This window comes from Brachyhypopomus gauderio, chromosome 3 (genome assembly GCF_052324685.1).
Source record: "Brachyhypopomus gauderio isolate BG-103 chromosome 3, BGAUD_0.2, whole genome shotgun sequence".
In the NCBI taxonomy this organism is placed as follows: Eukaryota; Metazoa; Chordata; class Actinopteri; order Gymnotiformes; family Hypopomidae; genus Brachyhypopomus; species Brachyhypopomus gauderio.
Genome location: NC_135213.1, coordinates 19,567,418 through 19,595,102, shown reverse-complemented (window position 1 = coordinate 19,595,102; position 27,685 = coordinate 19,567,418). Strand labels below are relative to the sequence as shown.

At 43.7% G+C, this 27,685-nt stretch overlaps 1 protein-coding gene across 5 annotated transcripts in view; it reads right to left on the bottom strand.

The window, feature by feature from the left end:
- Positions 1-27,629, bottom strand: part of LOC143510575 (uncharacterized) — a 43,752-nt gene extending 16,123 nt beyond the window's left edge. For 2 of the 5 annotated variants that reach the window (XM_077000071.1, XM_077000075.1), the window contains exons 1-23: positions 27,314-27,629; positions 17,065-17,301; positions 16,180-16,707; positions 15,468-15,916; positions 15,259-15,387; positions 14,871-15,068; positions 14,492-14,635; positions 12,781-13,041; positions 8,795-8,978; positions 8,502-8,668; positions 8,233-8,361; positions 7,882-8,057; positions 7,526-7,695; positions 7,078-7,305; positions 6,403-6,509; positions 5,478-5,678; positions 4,936-5,053; positions 4,626-4,845; positions 3,940-4,087; positions 3,130-3,307; positions 2,211-2,388; positions 1,921-2,047; positions 1,704-1,823 (exon numbers count right to left, since the gene is read on the bottom strand). In XM_077000071.1, the coding sequence (XP_076856186.1) occupies positions 1,704-1,823; positions 1,921-2,047; positions 2,211-2,388; positions 3,130-3,307; positions 3,940-4,087; positions 4,626-4,845; positions 4,936-5,053; positions 5,478-5,678; positions 6,403-6,509; positions 7,078-7,305; positions 7,526-7,695; positions 7,882-8,057; positions 8,233-8,361; positions 8,502-8,668; positions 8,795-8,978; positions 12,781-13,041; positions 14,492-14,635; positions 14,871-15,068; positions 15,259-15,387; positions 15,468-15,916; positions 16,180-16,707; positions 17,065-17,301; positions 27,314-27,452 (4,536 nt within the window). In that variant the 5' untranslated portion in view covers positions 27,453-27,629. Of the gene's footprint in view, positions 1-1,703; positions 1,824-1,920; positions 2,048-2,210; positions 2,389-3,129; positions 3,308-3,939; positions 4,088-4,625; positions 4,846-4,935; positions 5,054-5,477; positions 5,679-6,402; positions 6,510-7,077; positions 7,306-7,525; positions 7,696-7,881; positions 8,058-8,232; positions 8,362-8,501; positions 8,669-8,794; positions 8,979-12,780; positions 13,042-14,491; positions 14,636-14,870; positions 15,069-15,258; positions 15,388-15,467; positions 15,917-16,179; positions 16,708-17,064; positions 17,302-17,550; positions 18,724-18,756; positions 18,987-27,313 lie in introns of those variants that run through there. The other 3 variants (XM_077000072.1, XM_077000074.1, XM_077000073.1) reach the window with 3 other exon arrangements.
- Between the last annotated feature and the right edge of the window lie 56 nt (positions 27,630-27,685).

Below are 27,685 nucleotides of genomic sequence, written 5' to 3'. Positions count from 1 at the left end.
CCGAGGTGTCCAGAACCAGCAAGTGAGCTTCCTTATCCAGAGCAACTTACAAAGTGCACACTAGTGATCACTAGGGTGCAGTGGTACCCTAGGTCATTGCCAGGGGAGCAGTTGCCTTGCTCAAGGGCACTTCAGTCATGGCCTTTGGCCTGGGATTCAAATCTACAACCCTTCAGTCTCAAGACTGGTTCCCATGATTGTCTCCACAACATGTGCACATATGAAGTGGAGGGAACCATAGTCTCACTCTCCTGCAAACTGTTCATTTGGTCTTGCTGTGAAATGTCTGAACATCTGTTTAGACAAGCACAAAAAACAGGTGTTAAGAAAAGATTATAAAGTTTCACAGGAGGGGGAAAAGGAACCAGACCAAACCTTATAAGAAGGACTGCACAGCAGGCTAAATAGTATTATTGATTTTTGTTAAAATAATTCCAGATTAAAAAGTCTTTGTGGCCTATTGCTAGTTTTCCTTCAGATAAACAAAACTTATTGTTACGTCTTTGTCTCTCGTTCCTTCTGTTTCTTACGTTTTAGTTTAATCGTCACGTAGTGGTAGCCCCGCCCTATGTCATAGCTCACTCACTGAAGTCGTTCAGCTGTTTTGAGTTTGTCTATTGATTAAGTCTGGTTATATTCCCTGATGTTGGATCTCCTGGCATGAGTCATTCTGTCTGTTGTCCGTGCTCTAGTCTTGCTTCTCCTTCGTGGTTAAACTTATTCTGTCTGGTTAAGTTGAACGTTTGTTCTTGTATCCTTGGTTTGTTCATTTGTTGAGTTTGGTGCGCTGGCTAATACTGTCAGTGTTTTGCTTACGTGTATCTCCTTAAGTCGTGTTGATGTGCATTAAGGTACATCGGTTTGGTTGCGTCTCGGTCAGGTTTGTTAGATTTATGTCCCTTCGTGTTTAGATATGTATTCCAGTACTCCTGTGCTCCTGTGTGTTTGCTCTTTTGGTTTTATTTAATTTTGCTTCTTGTTTTGTTTCCAATGCCTGTGTGAGTGTTTTGGTATTCTGGTTGGTGTAGTGTGTTTGTGTTTTGTTCATTGGTTGTGTTTTGTGTTGAGTCGCTGGATCGGCACGGTTGGCCTATACGAGGCTCCGAGTCGTACTGTATGTTCTACGTTAAGTCAGAGTTGTCTCGTGTTGAACATGCCTCGCCGCTCCCGTGTGGTACGGGTCGGTACGGTTCGCGTCCAAGAGGCTCAGTGTGTCTCTCAATAAATTAAGTTATAGCTTGCATTTGCGTCCGTCTCCTAGTTGTGAAACGTTATACTTATTACCTTTTTTTTAAAGAAATGCATCAAGAATGTTTTTAACTTTTGTTAAGCTAACTCACATTTGAATATTACATATATATTAATAAAGGAGAGGGATTCTTTTTGAGTTAGGAGTGTGGAAAAAAAAATCAGAGTGAGAGTCCTGTGAGTCTCCTGTGAGAGATGAGCAGGAAGAAGGAAAGCTGGAGTTTCACTGGAGTGACTCCAGATTCGTGTGAACATGGATTGTTAATGTCTGCCGCTCCACTCACGTGTAGCCTATAATCCTGAAACATCACGCAGCCAAAACAGCAGATTTAAACAACCAATTTTTTAAGAAGCTAGAATAAAAGTGATTTCAGAAAGTGGGTCAGATACACTGAAAGAGAAGGAGAAAGTGAGGTGTGTGTGTGTGCGCATATGCATGTGGGGGTGTGCCAAACCTTCTTAGGGTAGAGAACTCTCTTTACGACCAGCCAGCGATCCACTCCATCCGCGTGCTTCACCTCCAGAACGTCATGGCTCAGATCTTGTCGGGTCATGGACACCAGCCGCTTTTCAGGCTGACGGAGACACCAACGACACAGCGTTAGTCTTCCTCACTCGGTTTGTGCTCGGTTCACCTCTGGAAGTGGCGGCCAGTGGCCTCGGCCAGATCACCTCGCTGTAGATGGTGATGGAGCGCAGGCGGTGGAGGAAGAGCAGGAGGGAGGGGTGCACGTCGTGGAACAGGTTCTTGGTCTGGTAGCACTCTGACCGCAGCGGCAGCAGGATTTTAGTCGTCCAGCTAAGACAAAAGATCAGAGGACTGGTCCATCAAACGCATCCAATTAAACGACAACAGCAACCACATGGTATGGTATGGGACACACATGGTCAACATATACATGGTCAAAGACTGTTGTTACTCTTGTTTTGTTTGGTTTTTGTTGCTGTTTATTATTTTTTACCTCTTTTCAGCGATCTCCTTGGCAACAGAGTTTAGTGGCCTCTCCTCCTCCACCCAGTGAGGCAGGATGTATCCCATTGGGTCGCTGGTCTTGTCAAATCGGATGTGGAAGCCATTAGAGTGGATCTCGGGGCAGTCTGTGACTTTGAAAACCGATTTGAAGCCGATACCTTTCTGCCCTGTGTTCAGGAAAGAAGAAACACACCCAGTAACATTCAGTGAAGACAGAGACAGATGGAAAAACCAGACCAGATGTCTCTGAAGAAAACAGAGGCCACAGAGGCCTTCATCATCTTTCCAAACTGAGATCATCAGTTTGGCCATTAAATTTTTGTCCGAGAAGGTTCCCCGCTGACACAAGGTTCAGTTTTGCCCCGCATGTGTGGGCCTGTCACCCACTTGCCCCATTTCTAAAACAGCTGGTGCGTTCTATGCAGTACAGCTCAGCATTAAACAAGGATCCAAGCAATGTGATCCAAGCAAGTGTTACTGCAGCTCCGACTCACAGTATAAGGTTTTTATGTGAGTTCTTAATTCTCAAAAATATGAGGCAAATTCTGTAAAGCAATTGTGACAGTGTAAAACATGCAATGCAATACAGAAATCATTGGTCTAAAGTACTTCACTTTGTTTTCTGAGATCTAGCATGGAATCTGCTCCAAACAAAAACACACTATGAACTTTTGGTAATTCTAATATTTGAACACCAAAATGCTGTCTGCAAGTGAATGACCACAGATGACTAAATTTGGCACAGACCAAAAAAAAAAAAAAACGAATCAATGAGCTTAAATAAATAAAAGACTGCACAGTTGAGCACCGTGACCTGAATATTTGGCACTGGTAAGAGCCTAACCTGGCACTTACATCCTGGGAGGTTCAGTAAACGTGACCACATGTGCCTGGGTCGCCCCACTCACCTATGTAGCCGACCGTGTGTTTCCCTTTGGTGCTCCTGCCCACATCGCAGATGGCGCGCACATTGCGCTCCTCGAAGCCGCACTCGTTGTTTAGCACGGCGACGCAATCCCTCTGTACCACGAAGGCCAGGGAGGGGCTCTCAGCAGCTCCCAGCGGGTAACTGTTGTCATCGGCGTTCTGCGTTCACAAGCAAGCGCCTTCCATTCACATGCTGCTTACAATGGAAGACTTGACTATTTATTTGACGGTTTGGAGGACAATGGGCCAAACATGTAAAATCGTCAAATTTAATGTAGCATTAAAGGCAAACGGCCTTGATTACATGACACTTCACTCATGAATGTGCATTCCTGCCATATTTGACCATTGGCATGATAAATGGTGCTACGGCACATCCTCATTTGATAATATTTTTTCTAATAATGTGCCACAAAATGCAATTTCATGTGTTAGAGAAGAACAAACTATGAACAATTCTATACTGAGGAGAGACCTGATCAACTCAGCATAACCATCCAGTTGGAGAAAGTTATAAATGCCTTACACTGTTACACAACTGGCGGTAGTCAATGTAGCGCTGCTCTCAAAACTGGGCCCGGTCAGTCATCTGCTGCTTAGCATGGGTCTTTAATATGCATGATCTCATTTACATGTCGGTTTTGATTAAATACCCCGTTGCACATTTTGCATGACATAGTGTGGTTACAATGGACCTTTATGAGTCTGGCCCAATATGTCAAGACTTGTAACATAATAACTATCATCACAGAACAAGAAAGCCTGTGGTATGGCGGGGGAGGCCGGCCCACCTGAATGAGCTCCAGGACGAAGTGCGTGTCTTTGCTGTACAGCTCAGTGGAGAGACGCTCCAGGCTGCGGCCCAGACGCGACTGGTGCTTCCTCATCAGGTTCTGACCCTCTTCGTTCAGCTCCACTCCAATGCCAAACTCACTCTTCCTAGAGGTGACGCAGAACAGTTCGTATCCAGTTATTTGCTGCAACTACAACTCGTTGGACGGCGATTTTCTCAGGTGTAGTCAGAGAAAGGAAGTTAGTAAAAAGAGTTTCCTGGCGGCCACAGGAGCTTAGAGGAAGGGAGTAAAAACGTAAAGACCCCTGTGGCTCCAGAGGGGTGCTACACAAACGAGTTGGCTGTATCATCGGGAACTGGCTGGAGAACTGTTGAAACCATGACCATCTGTGGCCGGGAGTAATTTGGCACTGTTCTCTAGGTGGGAGGGTCTACCCCCCACATTCACAGAGACTCTAGCCAATTGCGGGCATCCATGTGTTAACACCATCCCCCGATGGCAATGGGCTGCCCTCTGTCTCAGCACAGACAGGATCACCTTTCTCAGGGGAAGCACGTTCACGCCACACCCTCCAGAGTGAGCGGTCATCGTACTATGGGGGAGGTTAGCTTGTTGGTGGATGGGAATTGGGAGAGAGAGGAAAAAAAGGGTAAAAACGTAAAGGCGGTGACGGGCAGGTGAACCTGATGTCCTCGATGATGGCTCTGTGCTGACTGAGGCACCGGCTAGCAGGCACGCCCTCCTCAAGCTGTGTATCGGATGCCTCTTCTTCCTCATCCTCCTCATCCTCGCCTCGGCTCTCAACGCTGCTGCTGGCCTCCTCGTTCAGCTCTGACGCTAGCTCGAACAGGTCCTCATCGTCATCCTCGCCATCGGTGATGTTATCAGGAATCACAGAAGTACCTTAAAGATCAATCACATACGCGCTTTCACATCAGTATCGCGGGCTTGATCGAAACGTCCTCCTTTGAGAAATCTGCTAAAAAAACCCACCTTGCTGAGAACAGCTGGATTTTGGGACAGCTGTGAGCACAGACTCCTCTAACATGTCGTCACTGTCGACCAGACTCAGCGCTGATGACCTGCCGCTCATGGAGTCAGCCTCCCGAATCTGCAGAGCATTAAACTGCTTTAGACCATTGAGCTCTGCATGGTGTGAGCAGGAACTAGCTACATGACACAGAAAACTTTGGCCTGCGACCATATTGCTGCATACTGGCTTTGCGAACATGCCTTGTGGTGTGTCTAAAAACTTTCAGTGCAGGATGTGAGGGCAGGTGATTACAGAGAGGCCTGCAGAATTGTACCAAAGGTTCTTTGGTAAAAGAAAAACACAAACGTTTTCATCTGGATTGAGTTTTCATCTGGAAATTGAGTAGGATGCTTACAGCACACACACACACACACACACAAACGCACGGATCATGCAATGTTTGCATAGTGTAGTCTCCTGCGCTACAAATACTGCAGAGGTCTCAGTACCTCAGTATCTATGTGTTAAACTGTGCTAACCCACAAAGAATTGAACTGAAGACCTTGGCCATGTGCGAGGAGAGGTCCGGTGGTTGCGGCAGGACCAGCTGTCTGTGGAAGTCCTTCACCCACTCGGTGAGGCCCAACAGAATCCCCATCTGATGGAGCTTGTTGAGATACCGCGTCTCAGCCCGGGCCGCCTCCAAAAGGACGGACTTAGACTTGGCCTGGCCGAGGACCTTGGACAGCGGCTCCAGAATCACCTGTGGTATAAAGCAAAACCTCCAATTCACGGTCCAACCAAGAAGGAGATTTAACTACGGGTGAAGAAACATATTAGTGACCACAGAAGCAGTCTCAGTCACGGAGTCTCAGGGTCACAGAGTCTCAGAGTCACAAAGTCTCTGAGTTATGGAATCTCAGATTCATAAAGTCCCAGAGTCATGGAGTCTCTGCATCATGGAGTTGCAGAGTCATGGAGTCTCAGAGTCACAGAGTCTCAGAGTCATGTGTTCTCAGAGTCACAAAAACTCAGCATCACATAGTCTCCAAGTCACGTAATCTCGGAGACGATGCTAAGTGGAGTCATGGGAGCTTTATAATGAGGAGAAACAGCTCCGTAGGCAGCAGGCTAATGGGCTGCTTGGAGAGTGACCTTATGACCCTCCTGACAATGTGCCTAGGAAGCCGTAATTATTGCCATGACGACAAACTGGTCGCTGTGTTGTTTTTCTGTTATAGTTGTTGTTGTTGCTGCTTTTTAATCTCCCCCAAGACTCAACCGCCCCCTTCTTTGTGCGTGGTTCACTCTTCTCTACTGCATTATGACTATATGTGTGTCACGGACAACATTTGTTCTCAAGAGGGTCCGGTGTAAGTGTTTCCTTAAATGGGAGGAACGGCATCTCATGGAAAAAGTCACAGAGTGGTGATGGTGGAAAAGCTCTCTGTCCTTAGTCATGGCTGAACTCCAGACCACGGGCCCACCTGCTGCAGGAGCTCTCTGCAGATTCGTGTAGGCATCTGAGTTATGCACTCGAGCAGGAACGTGGCCACAGTGCTGAAGGTACACTCATCTTCACCAAGAGTTACATCTGAGAAATAAAAAAGATCAAGATGAGGCAATAATTCCTATTAAGGCCTGGTTATCAGTCCACTGAGCAAGCCAGTGAGAAAACCAGTACAGGGACAGTGACAGTGGCAATGTATAACTTTGAGATGAGATGAGACGAATTTAAAAACAGAGGAACTTTGCTCAAAAGGGAAGCCCCTTGTCCAATGCACAACAACAGATGGTAGATTTGATGTTAAGCTCGAATCAAAACTGCTTTGATCATGGGAAATCAATATAGGAGGTTCATTAGGCAAATAATGAGATACATGCTACTGTGTTTAAATGCAGAATATTTAAATGTTTAAATGTTTAAATGCTGATCTACTCTCTGTCCATGTTCGTGCTGGTCAAGGATCCCAAAAAGTGAAACCATTCCAGTAACAATACTTGAAATACAGTGAACGCACACCCAGTTAACCACCTGATCATGATAGTGCTAGAGATGCTGACAACATTCTACATCACAGATATTCAGCATTCAGCAGACAAACTTAACCAACCGACATAAATGTATCAAACATGTTTCCAACGCCATGTCAAAGTCCTACCTTCTTGTGCTACTGCCGTTGCCAGCGCTCCTTCCATGTGATTGGCCAGCAGAGCAGTGGGCGTGTTGGTGATGCCGTGTGCCACCACGATGGAGACTAGGTGGCCGGCAGTGCTGGTTGGGTCCAGGGCCTGGGCTGCTTCACAGAAGTGTTTATCACTGGTGACCGTGGTGATCCTCAGCAGCACGCCAGGAGACACCTCCAGCGCCAGAAGATCTGTGTTACCTGCTACGAGCGCGGCAAAGGCAAAAGGTCACCCTTGAAGGATCTGCTACTGACTGGAGGAGATAAATGGCGATTCACATCTGATACAGAAAAGTGTATGAGAGAGTGACCTGTGTCTTTGTGTTAAAAGCCTGTGTGATTAATGTGAAGTGTTCGTGACTCCCATTTCTTGGACATTAGAAGACTTGCTAAGTGCTCCAGCGGTGCAGCTGAGGCGGCCTACCGCAGTACTTCTCCATGAAGTCTTTGAGGGCTCCGTGGCTGGGCTGGAAGACCAGCGGCCACTGGCTCCACTCGCTAAGCTCCTGCAGCAGGGGGGTGGAGAGGAGACTCGCCATGGCCTGGTCACGGCTCACCTCCCCCAGCAAGCCCACCGTGTCGGGCAGTCTGTCTCTGGGAACGAACACACACACACACATACAAATCAGACACCTTGCCAAAGAACACTAAGTACCAAGATCTTCTGGAACACTTAACAGTCACACACTCACACATCTCATTTCTCTTGTACCCTCGGGCCAGGTGCCCACAAGCGCCTGGGAGGAGAGTGGTGTGCATGCGAGGGTGCGCAATTCTCACCCCTGGTCTCTGGAGAGCAGCGGGCACTCGTAGCGCACGGTGCCGGCCCCGCCCCCGCCACACAACTCCCTCTGACGTCTGGCGAAGTCAGCCAGGGTGCGAAGAGGCCCGTAGCCCAGCTCCCGGCAGTCCCTGACCCCATACTGGCTCCTCAGGGCGGCATCCACCAACGATAACTGCATAGCCATAATGGGGGGGGGGGGGGGGGGGGGGGGGGGGGGGGGTGCACGTCATGATGAAAATACAGATGTTCTCTATGAGGTGTAAATAAATTAATTACCAGAGACAGTTGTGTTTTTGTAAAGGCAATGTGACATTAGCATCTACGTTGTTCATAATCCTGAAACTCACCTGGCTTGTATCGCCCTCCCCACACTGCTTAATAAACTCATACACATCCTGCTGGCTCGGTCTGAAGCCACATGGTCGGACATCCTGGCTGCCAATGGCCATGGCGCCACCTACAGCTTCCTGGAGGAACTGCACAAGCATCACAGGAAGCAAGCAAATCATAAAAAGATACAACAAGGCCTAGATAATGACAACCCACAGCTCCCGGCGCTCCTAACCACCAAAGCGTCAGGCGTGGGAACACTTTTGGACTGTCTGCTTCCACTTGCCTGTGTGTTTTTGACCAGGAACTCGAGGAAGGTGCCCAGCTGCAGCTGATGGAACTCCCTGAAGCGGAAGTGCTCAGTCACCTTCTTCTCCAGCCTGCACAGGGAGGCCAGTGACACGGTGCCAATGATGGCGGACACGCACTCCTGGAAGTACAGCCTCACCACAGCTGTGGCAACACACCCCACAAATGAACGATTAATCAAGAGCACATCATATGTATAAATGACTGTCAGGGCCATGAGGACCTACGATATGAGTCTTCAGAGAAGATGACGGCGAAGAGAATGCATACCTTCTGTGGGCGGAGCCTCAGTGACCGCCTCCTCAGACGACTTCCTGTCCGCCGCTTGTTTTCGGCCTTTCTCCTTCGGTGCGAGGTCGTGTGGGATCACGAGAGAGCCACCGCAGATGGCCAGCTGGAACAAGGTACGGGCCAGCCTGTCCCCCGAGAGATGCATGAGGAAGTCCTGAACGCGCTGGACACACAGCCAGAAAGACATGTATGTGACACACGCACACACACATGCACACACACGCATGCAATTCGCAAACACGCATCCACACACACACACACACACACACACGTACACATGCACGCTCATTACAGGTTGCATTATATGAAGATTAGCCAATTCTCCTCCCATTCATCCCCACACCCATCTACATACTCGTAAACATTAGACTAGTACTCTTTCTGCTGCACAATTCACACCAAAGTTATATATATATATATATATATATATATATATATATACAGAGGTGGGTAGGAACGCGTTACATTTACTCCGTTACATTTACTCAAGTAGATTTTTGGACAAAAATGTACTTGTAGGAGTAGTTCTAATATGAAAGACTTCTACTTTTACTTGAGTAAATATGTGGTGAGAAAAACGCGACTTTTACTCCGTTACAATCGGATTTGCGCCGCGCGCTACCGTTACTTTCGTTTTGTAAATAATTTGTCTTTTCAGTGAGAAGACTGACCAACCTCTCGCCACCCGAGTACGAGTGACCAATAGTGATGTGTATGGAGCTATTATAGTGTCACCAGAACCTGAACCTGTTGTGTCGCTGTAGTGGTTTGTGGTGTCGTCTAGTTTAGTCATGCCTCATCATGATCGTGTGTCTTCTATTAGATTAACGTAGTTAAGTTAATGTTAAATGTGAAACCCCTTATATAAAATGCTCTTCTCAGCAAGTGTCCTCCCACTGATAACACTTCACCCCCACGTCACAAGATAAAACAGATTTATTACAGATTGTTCATCAGTGAACGTTCATCACGCCATCAGCGTCATTTAAACCACTGCGAGCGAGTGGCATCGCATTTGTTGGGTGAACGATTCGGAGCTAACCGACAGCTCCAAACTACGAGTTCAGGATGCTGTTTAACGATTATGTCGGGAGCCGCTCGGCTGACAATCTAGACCCCCCATACTCAAATAGCGGCCCGCGGGCTATCTATTTCTGGCCCGCGAGCTGTTTTGAAAAGTGTTTTTTTATGGCAACAACAAACACGTAGCAGACGCACAAATGCGTTCACCCCCCCCCCCTCGACAGTTTATGTTCGCTACCCCCCCCCCCCCAAACCCCCCCCCCCCCCCCCCCCCCCCCCCCCGTAACCGGCCCCGTCAGTGATTGAAGAAATAAAATGTGGCCCGTCATCATTTCTATTTGAGTACCCCTGATCTAGACTAACAATAGAAACCAATACAAAGCGAAATATACTACAAATTGCACAAATACTAAATGCGATGCCATTCGCTCGCAGAGGTTTAAATGACGCTGATGGCGTGTAGGAACATTCACTGATAACCATACATCTATAATAATAAACCCTTTAAATTTAGTGCTGTCGTTAACGGTCTACCACTGTAGATTCACGTACCCTCCTATAATCTTAATTCGACGTTATCGCTAAACAGTATTCTGAACTAGTAAGATAGAGCTGTCTAGCTGGATGTCGGCTAGTATTTCACTCAACATAATTTTTAAACAAAAGTTATGAACCATCTTCATTTCAACAAATGGCGATTCGGAGCTCGTCGGGATGATTTTAAGCGAGTGGCCGATACGCAGAGTCACCCAAGAGTCTTTAGATGTCTGTCAGCAGAGGCAGGCGGCGTTTCTGGACAACGGAGACCACAGTCACGCAGCACTGGCCACAATAAGTGCCACGATTATGTGGCAGATGCCACAAGGTGCCATTTCTGGGTGGCACAGTGGTCACTTTCGTGCTGCTTAAATGCTACTTACACGCCAAACAGGGACCACACTCTTACAGGAAATTTAGCAGCCTCCCAATGACCTCTGATATGTTTTGTGATTGGCCAGATGCAGTTCGATTAGCTCTGAGTTTGTTTGCTCATCCTACGTATCCCGGATGAACCGCATTTCAACCTGAACCTGAATTTCAACCCGAACCTGAATTTCGACCCGAACCTGAATTTTTGCATACCTGCGAGGATTTTACAGTCTGTTTTTTCAAGTAATAATGATTTCAGGTTCAGGTTCTGGTGACACTATAATAGCTCCATAGATGTGTCGGTCGCGAACGAACCGGTTCAAAGAGCCGGCTCTTTTAAGTGAACGACGAGAGCTGGTTCCCCTCTAAGACCGAGCTGGTTCCCCTCTACATTCAGCAGCAAAATTAATTTTTCCAATACTCACTTTATTGGAAGTGCATTTTTAACAGTAACAATGTATTGAAGCAGGTTCCAAGGCATAAACTGCTTAATCCAAAAATCCCGAGGAGGGCAACTTTATTGATAACGCAACCCTGGCGCGGAGGCCCCGCCCCCCAGTGTCACTTAAAGGGCCAGACACCTTGAGTGGCCAAGTGTCCGTTAGTGAATTCACCGTGAGCAGTAGTAGTCGCTACAGTATCTCCTGACATTACGTTTGTGTAGCTGCGCCAGAGGTGGGACCAAGTCAGTGTTTTGCAAGTCTCAAGTAAGTCCAAGTCTTTATCCTCAAGTCCCGAGTCAAGTCTCAAGCAAAGATAGTCAACTCAAGTCAAGTCTCGAGTCAAGACAAGCAACCGTCAAGTCAAGTCCCAAGTCTGAAACTTGGAATTTCAAGTCCTTTCGAGTCTTTTTTTATATATATATATATATATATATATATATATATATATATATATATATATAGCATATTCTATAAATATTACATATATGAACTGGATGATTACAATTTATAATAATAGCTGTTTAATTATTGCTTTCAGTATTAACCTGCATTTATAATTTTTACAGGTGTATCTGGTTAAGATACTTGCTTAGTAATTAGAAGAATACCAGTTCAAGCCATACCTGTGTAAGGCACTGAAATAGCTGTAGCTGCTGTAATTGTATTCATTCACACATACCCATGCACCCACACACACCCTACACACACACACACACACACACACACATACACACACACACACACACACACACACACACACACACACACACACACACACACACACACACACACACACACACACACACACCCAGGTCTATTGAAACTGGTCTGCTTCTCACAAGTCAGCGAATGACTAAATCCATTTAGCACACTAATTAGCATTTAAATAATCCGATCAGAGCCAAAAGAGCACGAAAAGGCAACGCCCACTGATGTCCACACAGACGTACACTGGACGTGTCCACTCTGCACACACTGGACGTGTCCCCTCTGTGCAGTGTGCAGAACAGTCTGGATGATTTATGCAGCGCCTCTTACTTCCACTCAGTGTTCAGTAGTGCTGAAGGCCGCTGCTTAATCGACTTTCTGCTTCTGGCCTGTGATTGGCAGAACCAAGCCCCCTGATGAGCGAACACTCGGCCGGTGAAGCCTTTACGCTCAATGGAGAATGAGGCAGCGCTGGAACACAAGGGAGCTAAAGGGAACAAGTCCTTTCAAATCCAGCAGGGGTCGATGAAAATTACACAGGCTCTTTGCTGCTACAGACAGAAATCTGAAACCTCTAGCCTCTGCTCTGCCATGCTGACATCAAGCCTCTCTGAGGGTCCCTAGTGAGGCTGCTGAATGAAGTCATAGACGAGAATGAGCCAGTGAGAGCTTTTAGGCTACAGGGCTTAGTACTGAATATACCAGTCTGGGGATGCGTTACCAACACTCTGTGCTGCTCTATCCTGACTCTCATGAAGCCTCGGTCTATACTATACAAAGTCCCTCCTAAAACAACCACACAGTCCATGCCAAGGCTAACTGCGGATCTGAACATAATAGAGAATTATGACCCGCTCCCTGGCCAAAGAACAAGCCATTTACCTTGGTCATCTTCTCACTGAAGATGCCTGTGGAGTTGGTGAAGACCTCCATGACTGCTTCTGCAGCGGTCAGACTGGCATACTTCTTCCTGAGCTCCAGGCTGCCGGCGGAGGAGTGAAGTGGGGGCCCCTGCGCCGGCTCCAGCAGGCTCTTCTTGATCTTCCACAGCTTGCTCTGGACCTCCTCCTCGATCTCCTTCTGAATGGCCTCTCTGGCTCTGTCCATGCAGGCCCTCTCACAGCCGTAGGCTTTTGACAATGTCTGAGGACAGAACAAGAGGTGTCGCCGCACTGACCTGCACTGATGGGCTTTGTTCACTGCACAGAGAATGTCCCAGGGGCCCTTCGCGCCCTCATAAACTCCTGCCTTATTATTTAGTTATGAATCTTATGACAGTTTATTCAGTTATTACTGTGAACTATTCAGTAACGACATTGAAACCGATTAGAAATGTAAGTAGTTCATATGTGTAAGATTGGGGTGGGGTCGGGAGGAAGGTGTTGGGGGTCCCTCAGTTTTTGAAGGGGGGTAAAATGGTCTCCTGCTCACAGCATCCTTGTTCATTCAATTTCAATAGTGGGATGCGTGATGTAATTTCTCTTGGGTGAGATTTGGACAAAATAAGAATACCTTTTAAATCATGTTATTTTTAACATGAGCAGAAAAAAGGCAGAGCTGCTGGCTCACCCACCTCTTCATGCTAGATGCCCCTCCCCTAACCAGTTTGTGCTGGGTGCCCCTCCCCTAACCAGTTTGTGCTGGGTGCCCCTCCCCTAACCAGTTTGTGCTGGGTGCCCCTCCCCTAACCAGTTTGTGCTAGATACCCCTCCCCTAACCAGTTTGTGCTAGATGCCCCTCCCTTAACCAATTTGTACTGGATGCCCCTCCCCTAACCAGTTTGTGCTAGATGCCCCTCCCCTGACCAGTTTGTGCTGGGTGCCCCTCCTCTAACCAGTTTGTGCTGGATGCCCCTCCCCTAACCAGTTTGTGCTAGATGCCCCTCCCCTAACCAGTTTGTGCTGGGTGCCCCTCCCCTAACCAGTTTGTGCTGGATGCCTCTCCTCTAACCAGTTTGTGCTAGATGCCCCTCCCGGTTTTTGCTGGATGTCCCGCCTGCTTGGTACTGTCCTGCAGTCATCAGCTTCTCCCCAGGTTAAGATCATATTACTAATGTGGCAATAGACTATACATCCTCACGCACATCTGATGAATGGGCAATGCAGTCTTTGCAGTCTTATGCTTCTTGAGCAAACGAGCTCCACTTTCCAAACATTTAACAGGTAAACAGAGCTTGCAATCTGTAATATATGTGAGACATTGTTAGCTAGCGTGTGTATACAGTCCCTATATTTGTCAGTGACAGCTAGTTAATGGTTAGGCAATTCACTCAGTAATGTGTTTCATAAACCACAGAGCAAAGTTTCTAGATTTACACATGTGCTTGTGCGTCTGTGTCATACATAGGTTTGTCAGTTTACTTTGAAATATATACTCATATTCAAGGTTATATTAAAAGTTGCATATTAAAATGGAACATTTTGTTCAAGCAGCATATTCCATGTTTTGTTTAACATAAAACACATCTCATATGATGTGTTAGGATGAGTGGAGTGAGTCATAAACACCCCCCCCCCGCCCCCCACCTTCCCATGAGCCGGGGACCACCATGATTCCTTGAAAGGCAAAGGGTTGATCTGTTACAGTGCCTTACCGATATGGGCAGCCCCACACTCTGAATCCTAATGCCAAGTTCATATGGAGATTCGCAGTTGTACTGGTCTGCTATATGCTTCATGAACTCAGCCAGGTCTATCTTAGACCTGCCATTTTTTGTTCTCCTGAAGTTACGAAGACTCTGCAGGAACCAAAAAGAATATGGAATATAGAATAAGGTCAAACCCATGTAAGGCAACTCAGACACTCTTCTGATAGTTTTGTCATGGGGGATTTGAGGCTACAGCTCTGAAAACATATTGGATATACACACAGGAACCAAATCACACTGAGAAAGAAACTCAAAATATGAAGGATGTGGGCAAAGTGTCACGAAGTTCATTCCAGTTCTATGACAACAAAAGCTTATGACTCACCCTGAGAATGTCCACAGTCTCAATCTGGTGTATGTCATCATCTTTGGTGTTGCTGTCTATTTTAAAGAGTCGGTGAACAAGTGGAAACTTGCAAAGAGGGCCCAGGTGGAGCTCTTCAAAGCGTTTCTTGTTCTTGAGGCCAGCAATAGCCTGACCTAGCTCGTAGAGAGTGCACATGGAAGAGGCCATCTCTACTGACTGGAACCACACAGACAAAACACATGAATGAAAGTCACCATGCACAGAGCCACTTTCAGAGCATCGGCTAAATTAAGACCTGAAGTCTTAAGTTCTGAAGTATTAACTTGCCGTGGTCTTGGAGGAGTTTAAATGTGTGTGAGTGATATGGCAGAGGTCTACAGCATACAGGCTATGTAAGGGTTCTCACATGAATGAACAGGTTGATCTCTTTGATGGTCCGCTGGAGATCCTTCAAAGCAGGCAGCTGCCACCAGGGGTCAATCCTCACAGCTTGCAGGGAAGACACTTGCATGAGGGTGCACACCTTGCTCACCACCTGTTAAAAAACGAACCACTTCAGAGTCGTTGTCACAGATCGGTCACTACACTCCACTGCAAGCTTAAATACACACAAACCTTCTCATGAGTGACCAATTCCCCCTCTGCTGCGATAGATCGAATGGCATCTTCAACCAGACTGTTCACGTCATCCGGGTTCGCCACCTTCCTCCTGCGTCTCGATATGCTCTGCTCGCCCTCGTCGACCTCCTCCTCCAAGGCCTCCCCTGCCCGAACATTAGCCCTGTGCACCTCCCTTAGCTGGGCGTGATGGGCCTCACGGAACACCAGGCTACCCGTATCCTGCGTCTCCTTGAACTTCTTGTCAGGTTTGGAAAGCTTGGTACAGAGGGGAGGGAAGTCCTCCAGCAATGGAACAACAGGCAGTGGAGAGGCGGAGATACCAGGCTGGATGCCCCTCAGAGGTGAGACCGTCCTGGACAAGAAAGCTGCTTCAGATAGTCCGTTAGCCAGCGAAGCATTCTGTGAGCTCACAGAGGCTCTGTTTTCCATGGTCACTGGCATTGCTGCAAGAACAAGTAGAGGTCCAACAATGTGTTAATTGTGGTAGTCCTGCCTCTCAGAGCTCAATTATTTAGCTATTATTGCTTATTATAAGTTATTAATAAAGGAATATTATTCAGGAATAACTGTGAACAATTCAGGAACTCCTCTGAAAGTTATACAGTATGACTTTCAGTTTAAAGACTAGGAAATGACAGCCTAGAGAAATTGGAAAGGGAATAGGAACCTGCTGTAGTAACATATGTCTTAAGCTGATGTTACATACCTACAGAGCTTTCCACTTTTGTATTAACTGGTGCCTGGCCAGGAGTCGCATGCTGTTTACTGGTTTCACTATCATAGAGTGACATGTAGAGCTTCAGTGGCAGGATCTTGCCAAAAAGTTGGAAGTAGCCATTCTGCAGCTGCGTGAGGGAGGTGGAAGAGGCTGGGTCGATACTGATAACCATCTTAACCTTCTCAAGCAGTTCCTCTAGGCTCATTTCATCTTGATTTGGTAGACCAAAGGACTGCGGGGGAGGTGGGGTTCTGCTCAACGGAGCCGAAGCCGAAGCCTCTGAGCTGAGGGACGTGTCCCTGTGCACCTTGTGAAAGACACGTTTGTTTTCCACTAGCAAATCCGTGTTCAAAGAAGCCACAAAATCAGCAGTTGAGGAGAATCCTATTCGGGCCATAGTGAGACTCTTCCTGTACTCATTGCTGTAGATCCCAGGTAGCTTCTTGAGGAGAATGCCTTCTGGGTGACTTTTAACCAGATTTACAACTTCCTTTGAAATTCTGTCCTTATCTAAATCTGGAGAAATATAAGACAACAGTGAGCAATTATCTGCAAAAAAAGTTTGAGAAATATTTTAAGTATGTATTAGGCCTATTTTAATCTCACAAAGGAAAACAGGGAAGCCAATGCAAAGGGTCAGCAGCTATTTGCCAGCCATTATATTATTACATTTGCATAAATAGTGTTTTTTCTTTTGACTGAAACATACTACACTGGCCTTCACAAGGAGCTCTTCACTTAGCAAGTTTATGAAAGCAGCCATCATGGAGAACCCTAATTCTGACAGGGTTCGATTTCTTTTGTATCTCTGACTGAAGATCAGTGCCTTCTTTCTGAGAGGTATGCCTTCCGGATAGCTCTTAACCATCTTACCGGTATCCTGACGTAGGAGGTTGTGCTTCTTGTGAAAGATAGTCCCGTCGTGCACAACCAGGTCCTTCTTCAAAGAGGCAATGAATGCGGTAATGGAGGGGAATCCTAGCTCTGCCACGATCAGGTGACTGTTGTACAGCTGGTTGTAGAACACAGGCAGGTCTGAGAGTGGGATGCCTTCAGGGTGCTTTTTCACCAGACGTCTGACCTTCTTAGGGACCTTATCCATTTTGTTATCTGCAAATATTCACGTCACAGAGGGTTAACACAGAACTAAATAAAGAATAAAGTGCCCAAGAATATTTAAAGGCCATTATCAATATAGCATGACGAGGAGTGAAACACTGTTATGATACAGTAAGCAATAATTCCACAATGCAAATAATACAGGAAAAAAGCATCAACACAATAAGACAGCCAGACAGCACACATTCAGCAGTGAGTACATAAAAACAGATCAAATATAAAGCATAACGTCTCTCTTACCATAGATGACTGAGCGCCGTTTAAGCCAGTCTAAGAACTAAGGAATAAAGACGCTTGCTGGACTTATACCACTTCCCACCCTAATACACCTTCCAAAGAGCCAATGAGACGCTCGCCGTGCGTGAGGAAAGGAAACAGAAAGCAGTGAGCAGCCTCTACGTATCCTGTAACTCTCATTTTCAAAGAAGTAAAAAGGAGAGAGTGAAACTGCCAATAACAAAATTGTCAACAATAGCGCATTTCATTAGTTCTCAATAGTTTATGCCGTTAGCGACAAACCTGCTCCAAAATGACACCACTGCTAAGTCGTTCACAATTGCTATGGCAACTGAATAGAGGCAGATTTAGGACTTTTAAGTTTCGCTTTCCTGTTCTCAGCTGATGTAAACGGAGCTGCTGCCTGGGAAGTCACGTGACCGCGCACTCAGCTGCACCATGAGCCGGTAGGTGGAGCCTGAGCGAACGGTCCCGTTTCCAGAAACATGATAAATAAGATGTGTGGTCAGTTATCCATCACATTTCCGCTTTTAGTCTCTGATGAAGATCGACCTACCTTCATCTCCACTTAATTTAGTTTGCAAATGAACTATCGGCTGGCTCTAAAATAACAATTATCACATGACAGTGGCTGTTTTAATCTAGCAAAGGTGTGAATTTGGCTGCTCCGACATATAGTTTACAAATTAATGACACAGTTGCAAATGAACAGAAGAATTGTACAAAATACCCTACATGCTGCCGCTTGGACTCTGTGACTACTTTTTTGTATGATTGCTATTATTACATTTGCATTTACATTTTAGGAATTTAGCAGACGCTCTGGATAGGAGCGACTTACAAAGTGCTTGGCATCTGTTCACAGAATGTATCCTAGATAGTAACGTAGATAGGTCAGTATCCGGTGTTGTTTCCCTAATACTGTTAATACTGTTCCCTTAATAATAAAAGAACATTTTCTCTTAATATTGATTCTGCATTAACGATCGTTAAAGGGCTATGTAAATAAAACAGACTTTAATAAACCTGAATATGATTTTTTTTTATTTTGATTTTTTTTAATGATTGGGGTCGTATTGAACAGGGGAAATTTAAACTACAACCACAAAGTGGTTTCACATGTTGTTTGAGTATGTAAATATGTAAATACGCCCAAGAACACGTGAAGGAGTATGAAGGGACTGCTCCAGGAACACTGCCGTACTGTACCTGATGATGTATGATATGAGAGGTCAAGAAGCTGCCGACGTGACGTGAAGAAGCTGCCAAACGTTTATTCATAGAGCTCTCTGCGTGATCTCCATGTGACCTGGGAAAATCAGGTTCATTTGCCATGATCCCAACATCCCGTGATGTTATCACTTCTGTTATCGCAGACAGAATAGAATAGCTACAATTAACCGCCTTGTGTTAATTGTTTTAGGTGAGTTGAAACAAATATACATCGGCTTATCAGGGGAAAATGCTACAGTTCCTGTCTGCTGAGGTTTGCACGTGGTACGTCGTCCACATCGTCCCTCCCCCAAATCAATTAAATAAAATACGCTTATTTTACTGGATGTAGACTACCAGTTGCCAAAATAACACCATAAGCTTATTATTAACACCAAAGAACAAACGCAATCGCTCATGTTTGTTGAAATACCCCAAATGTTTCACTGAGGTGAATGAGACTTGGGCTTCCCTTTGTTTGTATGAAGAGGGAATGAAGCTCTCCTCCCCCACCTCTATCCACGTGACTACATCCTGGGACGTTCTGCACCCTGTATATTTATAGGCAGTGGCTATAAGGAAATTCTATAAGCAATTGCTTGTATATTAATATTGACGCGTAAAAATGCAAACTACAGGTGTCATTTTTTCTTTAGTGCTAATAAAACGTTTAATCGATTCCTATTTTAATCGAAGGATTTGATTTTGACTTATCTTGAGCACAATGCAAATATTTGGCAGCATTGCGTATCCGCACACACGCGCACTGTTGACCTCTAGCGTACCGAAGAAGTTATGATTTTTATTTCTCCAGAGGCATGATTAAAATTGATCAGTTTCTGTTCAGAAAAACAGAAAGCATTTCAGCATGAACTGCAATGAGTAATAAACAGAGTATGAATAACACAGAGATTTCATTCCTTGCTGTGACATAACAACTGAGGATCAAGTTCAGGAGTTAGGGAACTAAATGAAAACAACAGTTAACAGCTTCTTAATGAAGTGAATGTGTTTTCCTGGAAAGGGGAGATGTAAACCCAGCATCAGCCTTGGTGTAGGAACAAAGATTAAATAACAGGGAGCCTGTAGAAATAAAGAGGGGGATGTGAAATGGAAACCAGTTGTCTGAAACATTAGTAAAAAGATAATTGGAACCATCCTGTTAGGAACAACCATCCAGACTTAACAGAATGAACTTTCACCCTTGTGCTTCAAAGGTTTAAAGTTCCCCCTTCACAGTCTGTGTTTGCACTTTTAATAAACAGATTTCTTTCTCTGTCTGCCTCCCTCTCTCGCTGTCTGTGTCTTTCTCGCTCCTTAAACACCATGTTATACCTGAATCTGATCCAAATCCCCCAATTCTCATTTTATTATGGAAATGAAAACATGGAGTTTCTGTAAACATGTGTGTCACTTGCATGTCACATCAATCAACAATGAAGCCTTGGTTTTAGCAGGTTTTAGGTGTAGCTGAAATGCCATCAAGATTTAGATATGTAGTGTTGCAAATGTAGATTTGAGTCATAGCTTGTTCATAATTATTATGTTTGTTTAAATAATGTGTAGTTGTTCTTAGACATAATCTTGAATCTAAATAAGAGAAGAAAAAACAAGTAACTGTGAACCCGGATGTAATTTTTTAGACAAAGAGAAAAGGCAAAACCGAAATGAAACATTCACAATCAACTGACACCTACTTATGTTACCACAGTCTGCACAGTCTGTGCAAATTGTTTCCCACAGCCCTCTCAGCCAACCCCAGGACAATCCCTAACACCAATCCTGAACCCGTGTCATAGGGTCTGGTCTTGGTACTGTGGCATATAAAAGAAGGCTTGGTTATGCCATTACATGTTAACTCGTCCTACGTTTTATTCAAGTGATGAAGTAGGTTGATTAAAAATATCATATATCAGCTCAATTTATTTTGGGTATGTTGAGTTTTGGTTATCTACATACAGCTCACATTATTGTTCTTGTTATTATTGTCTTTTTACCAGTTGTTACATTATTATACATTGTAAATAAGCCACTACAGGCCTTGCATTACAGTGGTTTTATCATTAGTAAAGGCATTTTAGGCACTGCTGGAAATACAATGTGATAAATTACACCAATGTTCAATATAGACTTCATTTATTAAGAGTATACACAAAATACACTTCTGTGAGACAGGCAGTGTATTCCGCTAACATGCTTTTTTGTTAAGTAACACAATGGCAAAGATTAGTTCATTGAAGGATCACATTAATACACAACTCAGTCATTGTGAGTCAGTTATTGAGGATTTCACAATGGCTTCCCATAGGTCTCAGTCAATCAGATTTTAGGAGCATAACTAAACATTTTATAGTAATGTTTTACCCATGTGTCTCTTTCTCAAACTAGTTACAACAGATAGAAAACAATCTCCATTAAAATCTAATTTTCGGTCAGATTTAGGAAATTATTACTTCATGTTAATCATCAAATGCATCTATTCTATGATTGATTAAATTCATAGTGCCTTCACCAGCAGAAAGTCCTCAGGATTCTTCATAAACCAACACACTTTTTACATTAATTATAATATTAATTGTAATAATTGTTATAATTATATTCTTCTTATTATTATTATTATTATTATTGTTCTCTATTAAGACCAGAGAGGCTGCTGATGAGGGGCAACAGATCCTATAGAGGAGCTGCTGTGTTCTAGCAACTCACGATGACAGCACCCATGGTCTGCTCAACCATGTACACACAAACCTTCAAAACTACAACCATTTGGACTATGAGAATGGAGACAAACATATAGGAAAATCTATGGGCACTGAGAATGAAACAGATTAAAAATAATAATAATCAAGGTAAAATGCAGCAGACAGGTGGTTTGGGGAGTGTTGATGATCTGAAAGGTATAGTGGCTGGTGTGATTGGAGCAGCAGAGATTGTTTATAACAGTTTTTCTCAGTCGGTTTGGTTCATTTCTCAGATCAGAATTGAAATTCTCAAAACAGTTCATTCAGTCTCCACATCTCCTTGTCACTTGTGCACATCATAATTGAATTTCTCCTTGTGTTTAACATTTTCCAAATGCTTTTGTACATATTGCAAATGGACATGGGCAGTTGTCTGTTGTTTTTTACATTATGTGTTGCTTATGTCATGTTTATCAAAATGTGTTGTATGGATTGGCTGTTGAATTGTCTTACCCTCCCAAACGTCATCGCCTAGGTCATTATATGCAAAAGTGCTGAACATGTCATAATCTGTACGGCATCATTTTACATTTATTTAGTTAATTTTTTTGTTACATTTTGGTAATTTATCCTAATTTGATTAAATTGTTTGCAAGTGAACATTCAGTTACAGTAAGAAAGGGAATTGGTGAAGGCTTAGATCAACCAATGGTCTCAACCACAGGTCAGAGGTGCGTCTCATGAACCTTTACTGTAATTGGCAAACATTTATAGACGCTAAACACGGCAGTATCACAAAGTCTCATCATGGAAAGACAAGGCCATGTATAGGGTGAACAATCAATAGGAGAAGTAAGACTGTGGTGTAGAGGGGTAAGACTATATGGTGTAGATAGGTAAGACTGTGTGGTGTAAGGCTGAGGGGACAAAACAGTGAAATACAGTAAGGGCAACAATTGTGGACCATGTTTTACATGTAAGTCATGGTCTCACAATGGCTGAAGCTGGTTGCTGGGTGCAGCCGAATATTGGAAGATCAACTGTGTCTTCAATCGTTCAAACATTTCATAGAGAAAACATGTATGTACTGTAATTCAGAAATGTGCTCTCTGCTGTAATGTTGCACATTGACATACTTTCTGACATGTTATTCTTTTTTTTTTTTTGCATTTTTGCATTCTTATACCATATAGGATATCAAGACTAGCTCATAGTGGTAGCAGAGGTTCAATTTTCACACAGCAAGAGGAGGCTGTATGTGCTCAGGTTGTTTTGAATGTGTAGAATAAGTTTCTAATTTTGTAGTTTTTCCAATCAGTTGTCTGTCTTTTCTGAATTTCAGTCAGTGTTTTTGTCAACAAATTGCAGTGCGAACAATACCGTCAAACAATATTGCTTTACAAATTTGATTCCAGTCCAATTTCTTGCTATCAGTCTCCCACATACAGTCATGTGTAACTGTGTTCCGTCTGTAGTTTTGTGTGTATGTGTGTACCATGTATTTGATATACCACAGAATGTGCAGCGTTCTTGAAATCAAAAGCTTAGCTAGTTTCCATCAGAATATACAGTCTACAATGACTGTGACTTATAGTTGCACTGACAACATGACTAAGTATTTTGACGGCCTTGTTCATAGGCAATGGCACACAGACTAGATATTCTGATGGCACTGACAAATTGACTGACCTAAATATTTGATTTTGGGGCAAAAACAAAGAATTTTGAGTGAAGTATGTGATTTTGCCGGTATTTCATTGAGTTTTGCTGTTTGCACTAACTGTTTTGAGAAATGCACTAGTTGTGATGCCAATGTAAAGCATGATGTGAGAAATGAACCAAACCGACTGGGAAAAACTGTAATATGGGATGACAAGACCTGGATTTTTGCAGGAAAAGAGACATGGTATAATGAAGTCAAGATGGCAGGTAGAAATCGACTCATTCAGGAGTTAAAGTAACATAGAAATGAAGGCTAATAGAAAAGGATGAAAAAGACAAAACACTGCACAGAGAGATGAAGGGGAGGCTGGTGGTGTTGAGGAGAAGGTGATAAAGAAGGCACATGCTAGGGCAGCCTACAAGACGTACATCCAGCCTACAAGACGTGCATACCAGCCTACAAGATGTACATCCAGCCTACAAGACATACATCCAGCCTACAAGACGTACATCCAGCCTACAAGACGTGCATACCAGCCTACAAGACGTACATCCAGCCTACAAGACGTACATCCAGCCTACAAGACGTACATCCAGCCTACAAGACGTGCATCCGGCCTACAAGACCTGCATCCAGCCTACAAGACCTGCATCCAGCCTACAAGACAAGATACCACACACGCATCCTGCAAAGGCAGGTTCTGCACAACAGGTGTACAATAAACATATATAGGGTGTAGAAATGCAGTACAAATATATATAGGGTGTATAGAAGTGCACCTGAAGTCTTGAGGTTTTTATGGGACATATAATATTCATTTCACTGGTATAATATTCATCACTTAATGCTCCTGCCGATCATCATGCTTTCTTCAGTTGGGACTTCAATATGATGAGTTCATTTAATTCCATGGAAATTTGAACTTTACATCCTTCATTTGCTCTTTGTAAACAGCATCAAATCGCTCTGTTTGGGCCTCAGTGAAAAGGTTCTTCCAGTCACCAGCAATTCCTGATGAAAAACACAAAGTCAAGACGCGTGTCCCATTTAGAGGTCCAAGAAGACAATAAGACATGACAAGAACAGTGCTTGCTGTGTTGTCTTTGAAGATTTACCTTTCCTGAGAAATTCAGACTTTGTCTGGTCCATGAACTCTATTGGAACCAGAGAGTAGTTGGACATGCTATTCTGCTTCATGTTCTTAAACACACAACAATCGGCGATTTTATCAATCACTTCTGGACTCAGAGACTTTCCAAGGAACTCTGCAATTCTGGAGACAGATCCTTTTAAATCCTATAACAGATTTAAAGTAATGTGAAATAATGCAGTTACATCTCACAGTTTTGCATGCTAATAACTTTATACATGGAATAAATTGTGTTCTTATAAAGTAAAAAACTGCTGTGAATAATATGGTAAAAGCCACTTACAGTAATATTCAGTAAAAATACAAATGTACACAATATATTCTTACTTGTATCATTTCCTCATAGGAAATGTAGAAAATATTATCTTGATCTTTGACATCCAGCCACCCCTTCACATGGTCAAACCATGAGCCAAACATTACTGATGAAATAAAATGAAAATAAGTAAAGAAAAAAAAAGGTAAATAGAAATTTGGTCAATTCTGTTTTACTACAGTGATTACACGTGAGAAACACTCAAATTATGTAACTTCGATAAAATGATTGATCTTAGTTTAAGAATGTCATCTAATCCTTGCAGATTAAGATGACACGTATTGCATTAGAACTGCAGGTTCCATTTTAAAGTGCACTGGAATAGTTGGGATAAGTTAGTTTATATCAACTTGATTGGAGGATATGTAAAAGTCTTACTCTTGCCATGCAAAAACTTTTCCATGAATTCGTCGGCAGTGCCTGGCTTGACCAGGTAGGACGCCATTCCGTAGTAATAGAAGGAGGATGTAAACACATCTTTGGGGTTTCGCATCACATATATGACCTCGATAAGGATTTAAGATGTAGCTTATTACTTTATTGGTTAGTCATAAGAACCCAACGACACGTGTTGTAAAACGTTATCTTTTTTATTTTTAGAGTTTTATAGTGATATTATCTCTATACATATATGTGTGTGTGTGTGTGTGTGTGTGTGTGTGTGTGTGTGTGTGTGTGTGTGTGTGTGTGTGTGTGTGTGTGTGTGTGTGTATTTATTTATTTATTAATGATCTAAATGCCCAACATCCTTACCTTTGGTTTGACTTGGCAATATGAGTTGTTCATCATTGCACGGTGAAAGTGGGTTGCAAATACTCGAGGCGAGGGTCTTTGGTCCAGATTGAGCAAAACTGCTCTATGTTCTTCCAGCCACGGCACTCGGTCCCAGTTTGGTAGAGTTCTGACCGCATTGAGATCTCCTCCACTATGGACCAAGGGAATAATCTCCTGCATCCAGGTTGTGCCTATGTCATAACCCAATAACACGGCTCAGCCCGAAAAAGACCCTGCATAAGCTTCTGTGGTACGTTTCCCAAAACGTCCGTAAGGCCAAGTACTTCGTAACATCGTACTTAATAAAATTCATGAATTTACGAGTGTTTCCCGAAACTTTTCTTAACTTACGTCGTACTTATAGTCGTTCGTAACTTGAGAGTATTCGGACCTATTCGTAACTCACTAAGTGCATCTCAACTTGGAGCTCAGGTGCAGTTCTACCTCAAATGCTGTATCACAATGTGTGTATGCTGTGACTAAAGCACTGCGGATGTATGGTGTGATTTTTGTTTCAATAGTTCCACAAAAGCAAAAGTAAATCCAAGAGCAGAAAGTATATGTTATGAATGCAAAACAGAAAAAAAAAATATCAAAAGTATATTTTTTAATATAATTGGTTATTTGAAACTTATTTTCGTTTGCATTTTGACAAGTTTTTGGTTCCATTGTTTTTGTTTTTTTGGATTTTCCCAGTAAGGTCTTTTGCTTCTGGAATCTCTCTTTGCTTCTGCTTCGTTTTTTGCTTCTGACTTTTGGAACACATTTCACGTGTGGGAGGGTCTTAGATGAAGGCGTTCCTCTGCAATCTCCATTGGTCACTGATTCCGGACTGACACAGAGCTCTGAGACCGCCTCTGGGACCAAGTTATTATGTACATTTGCAATATCTAGAGACCATTTAGCAATTAACTAAAACCTTTGTATAAACTTTAATGGTAAAACTCAGTCTACATGCTACTGTGAAACAGAACAACTGTTCCGCCATGTTTGAAAACGCTGGGAAGCTGGTGGGTTGGGCGTGGCTTGGTCCCAGAGGCGGTCTCAGAGCTCTGTGTCAGTCCGGAATCAGTGACCAATGGAGATTTGCAGAGGAACGCCTTCATCTAAGACCCTCCCACACGTGAAATGTGTTCCAAAAGTCAGAAGCAAAAAACGAAGCAGAAGCGAAGAGAGATTCCAGAAGCAAAAGACCTTACTGGGAAAATCCAAAAAACAAAAACAATGGAACCAAAAACTTGTCAAAATGCAAACGAAAATAAGTTTCAAATAACCAATTATATTTAAAAAATATACTTTTGATATATTTTTTTCTGTTTTGCATTCATAACATATACTTTCTGCTCTTGGATTTACTTTTGCTTTTGTGGAACTATTGAAACAAAAATCACACCATACGGATGGGGGTGTACTAACCATAGCCCTAACCCTAACCATGATGTGACTAAAGCACTGGAGATGTACTAAACACTGGGGGTGTACTAACCATAGCCCTAACCCTAACCATGATGTGACTAAACACTGGGGATGTACTAAACACTGGGGATGTACTAACCATAGCCCTAACCCTAACCATGATGTAACTAAAGCACTGGGGATGTACTAAAGCACTGGGGATGTACTAACCATAGCCCTAACCCTAACCATGATGTGACTAAAGCACTGGGTATGTACTAAAGCACTGGGGTTGTACTAAAGCACTGGGGTTGTACTAAAGCACTGGGGTTGTACTAAAGCACTGGGGTTGCATAACTAGCATTGCGTAATGTTCAGCGCTGCCATCCACATTCCTGTACCTCAGTCACTTTACCTCACCTAAAATCATCCGATAAAATGGAAAATAACCTAAACTAAAGTAGCAATGGTTTAACACCTCATTCTTGGTAGATATTGAAGTTTCCAAAAATTCATGACAAAATCCGTTAACTTCCAAGTGTCGCGATGTAACGGGAATGACCGACCAAACTTACCAGATTTAGGATAGGTCACAATAATCACGTCGTCCGACCGAAATATAAAATCCTCATAGTATTTTAAGCTTTCGGGAGGGTGCAAATGTTTTGGTACATATACCCCTTTGTATTCGGCATATAGTTCTGCTTCTGACATTTTCAAGACGGCAGAACTTTCACGGGTTTAACGGTCTTCTCCAGCTGACGTTCGCATGAACTTTGATTCGCTTCAAGCGAACTCTTCCTCTCCACGGGCGACATTTCCGCTGAAAACAATCTACGTTCACTCCTTCATCCCAGACTTGAGTCTGATTAAACGAGGTCCTAATATGTAACACTACATACATACATTAAAACTAGAAATAATTAAACATTTAGGCTTGTTATATT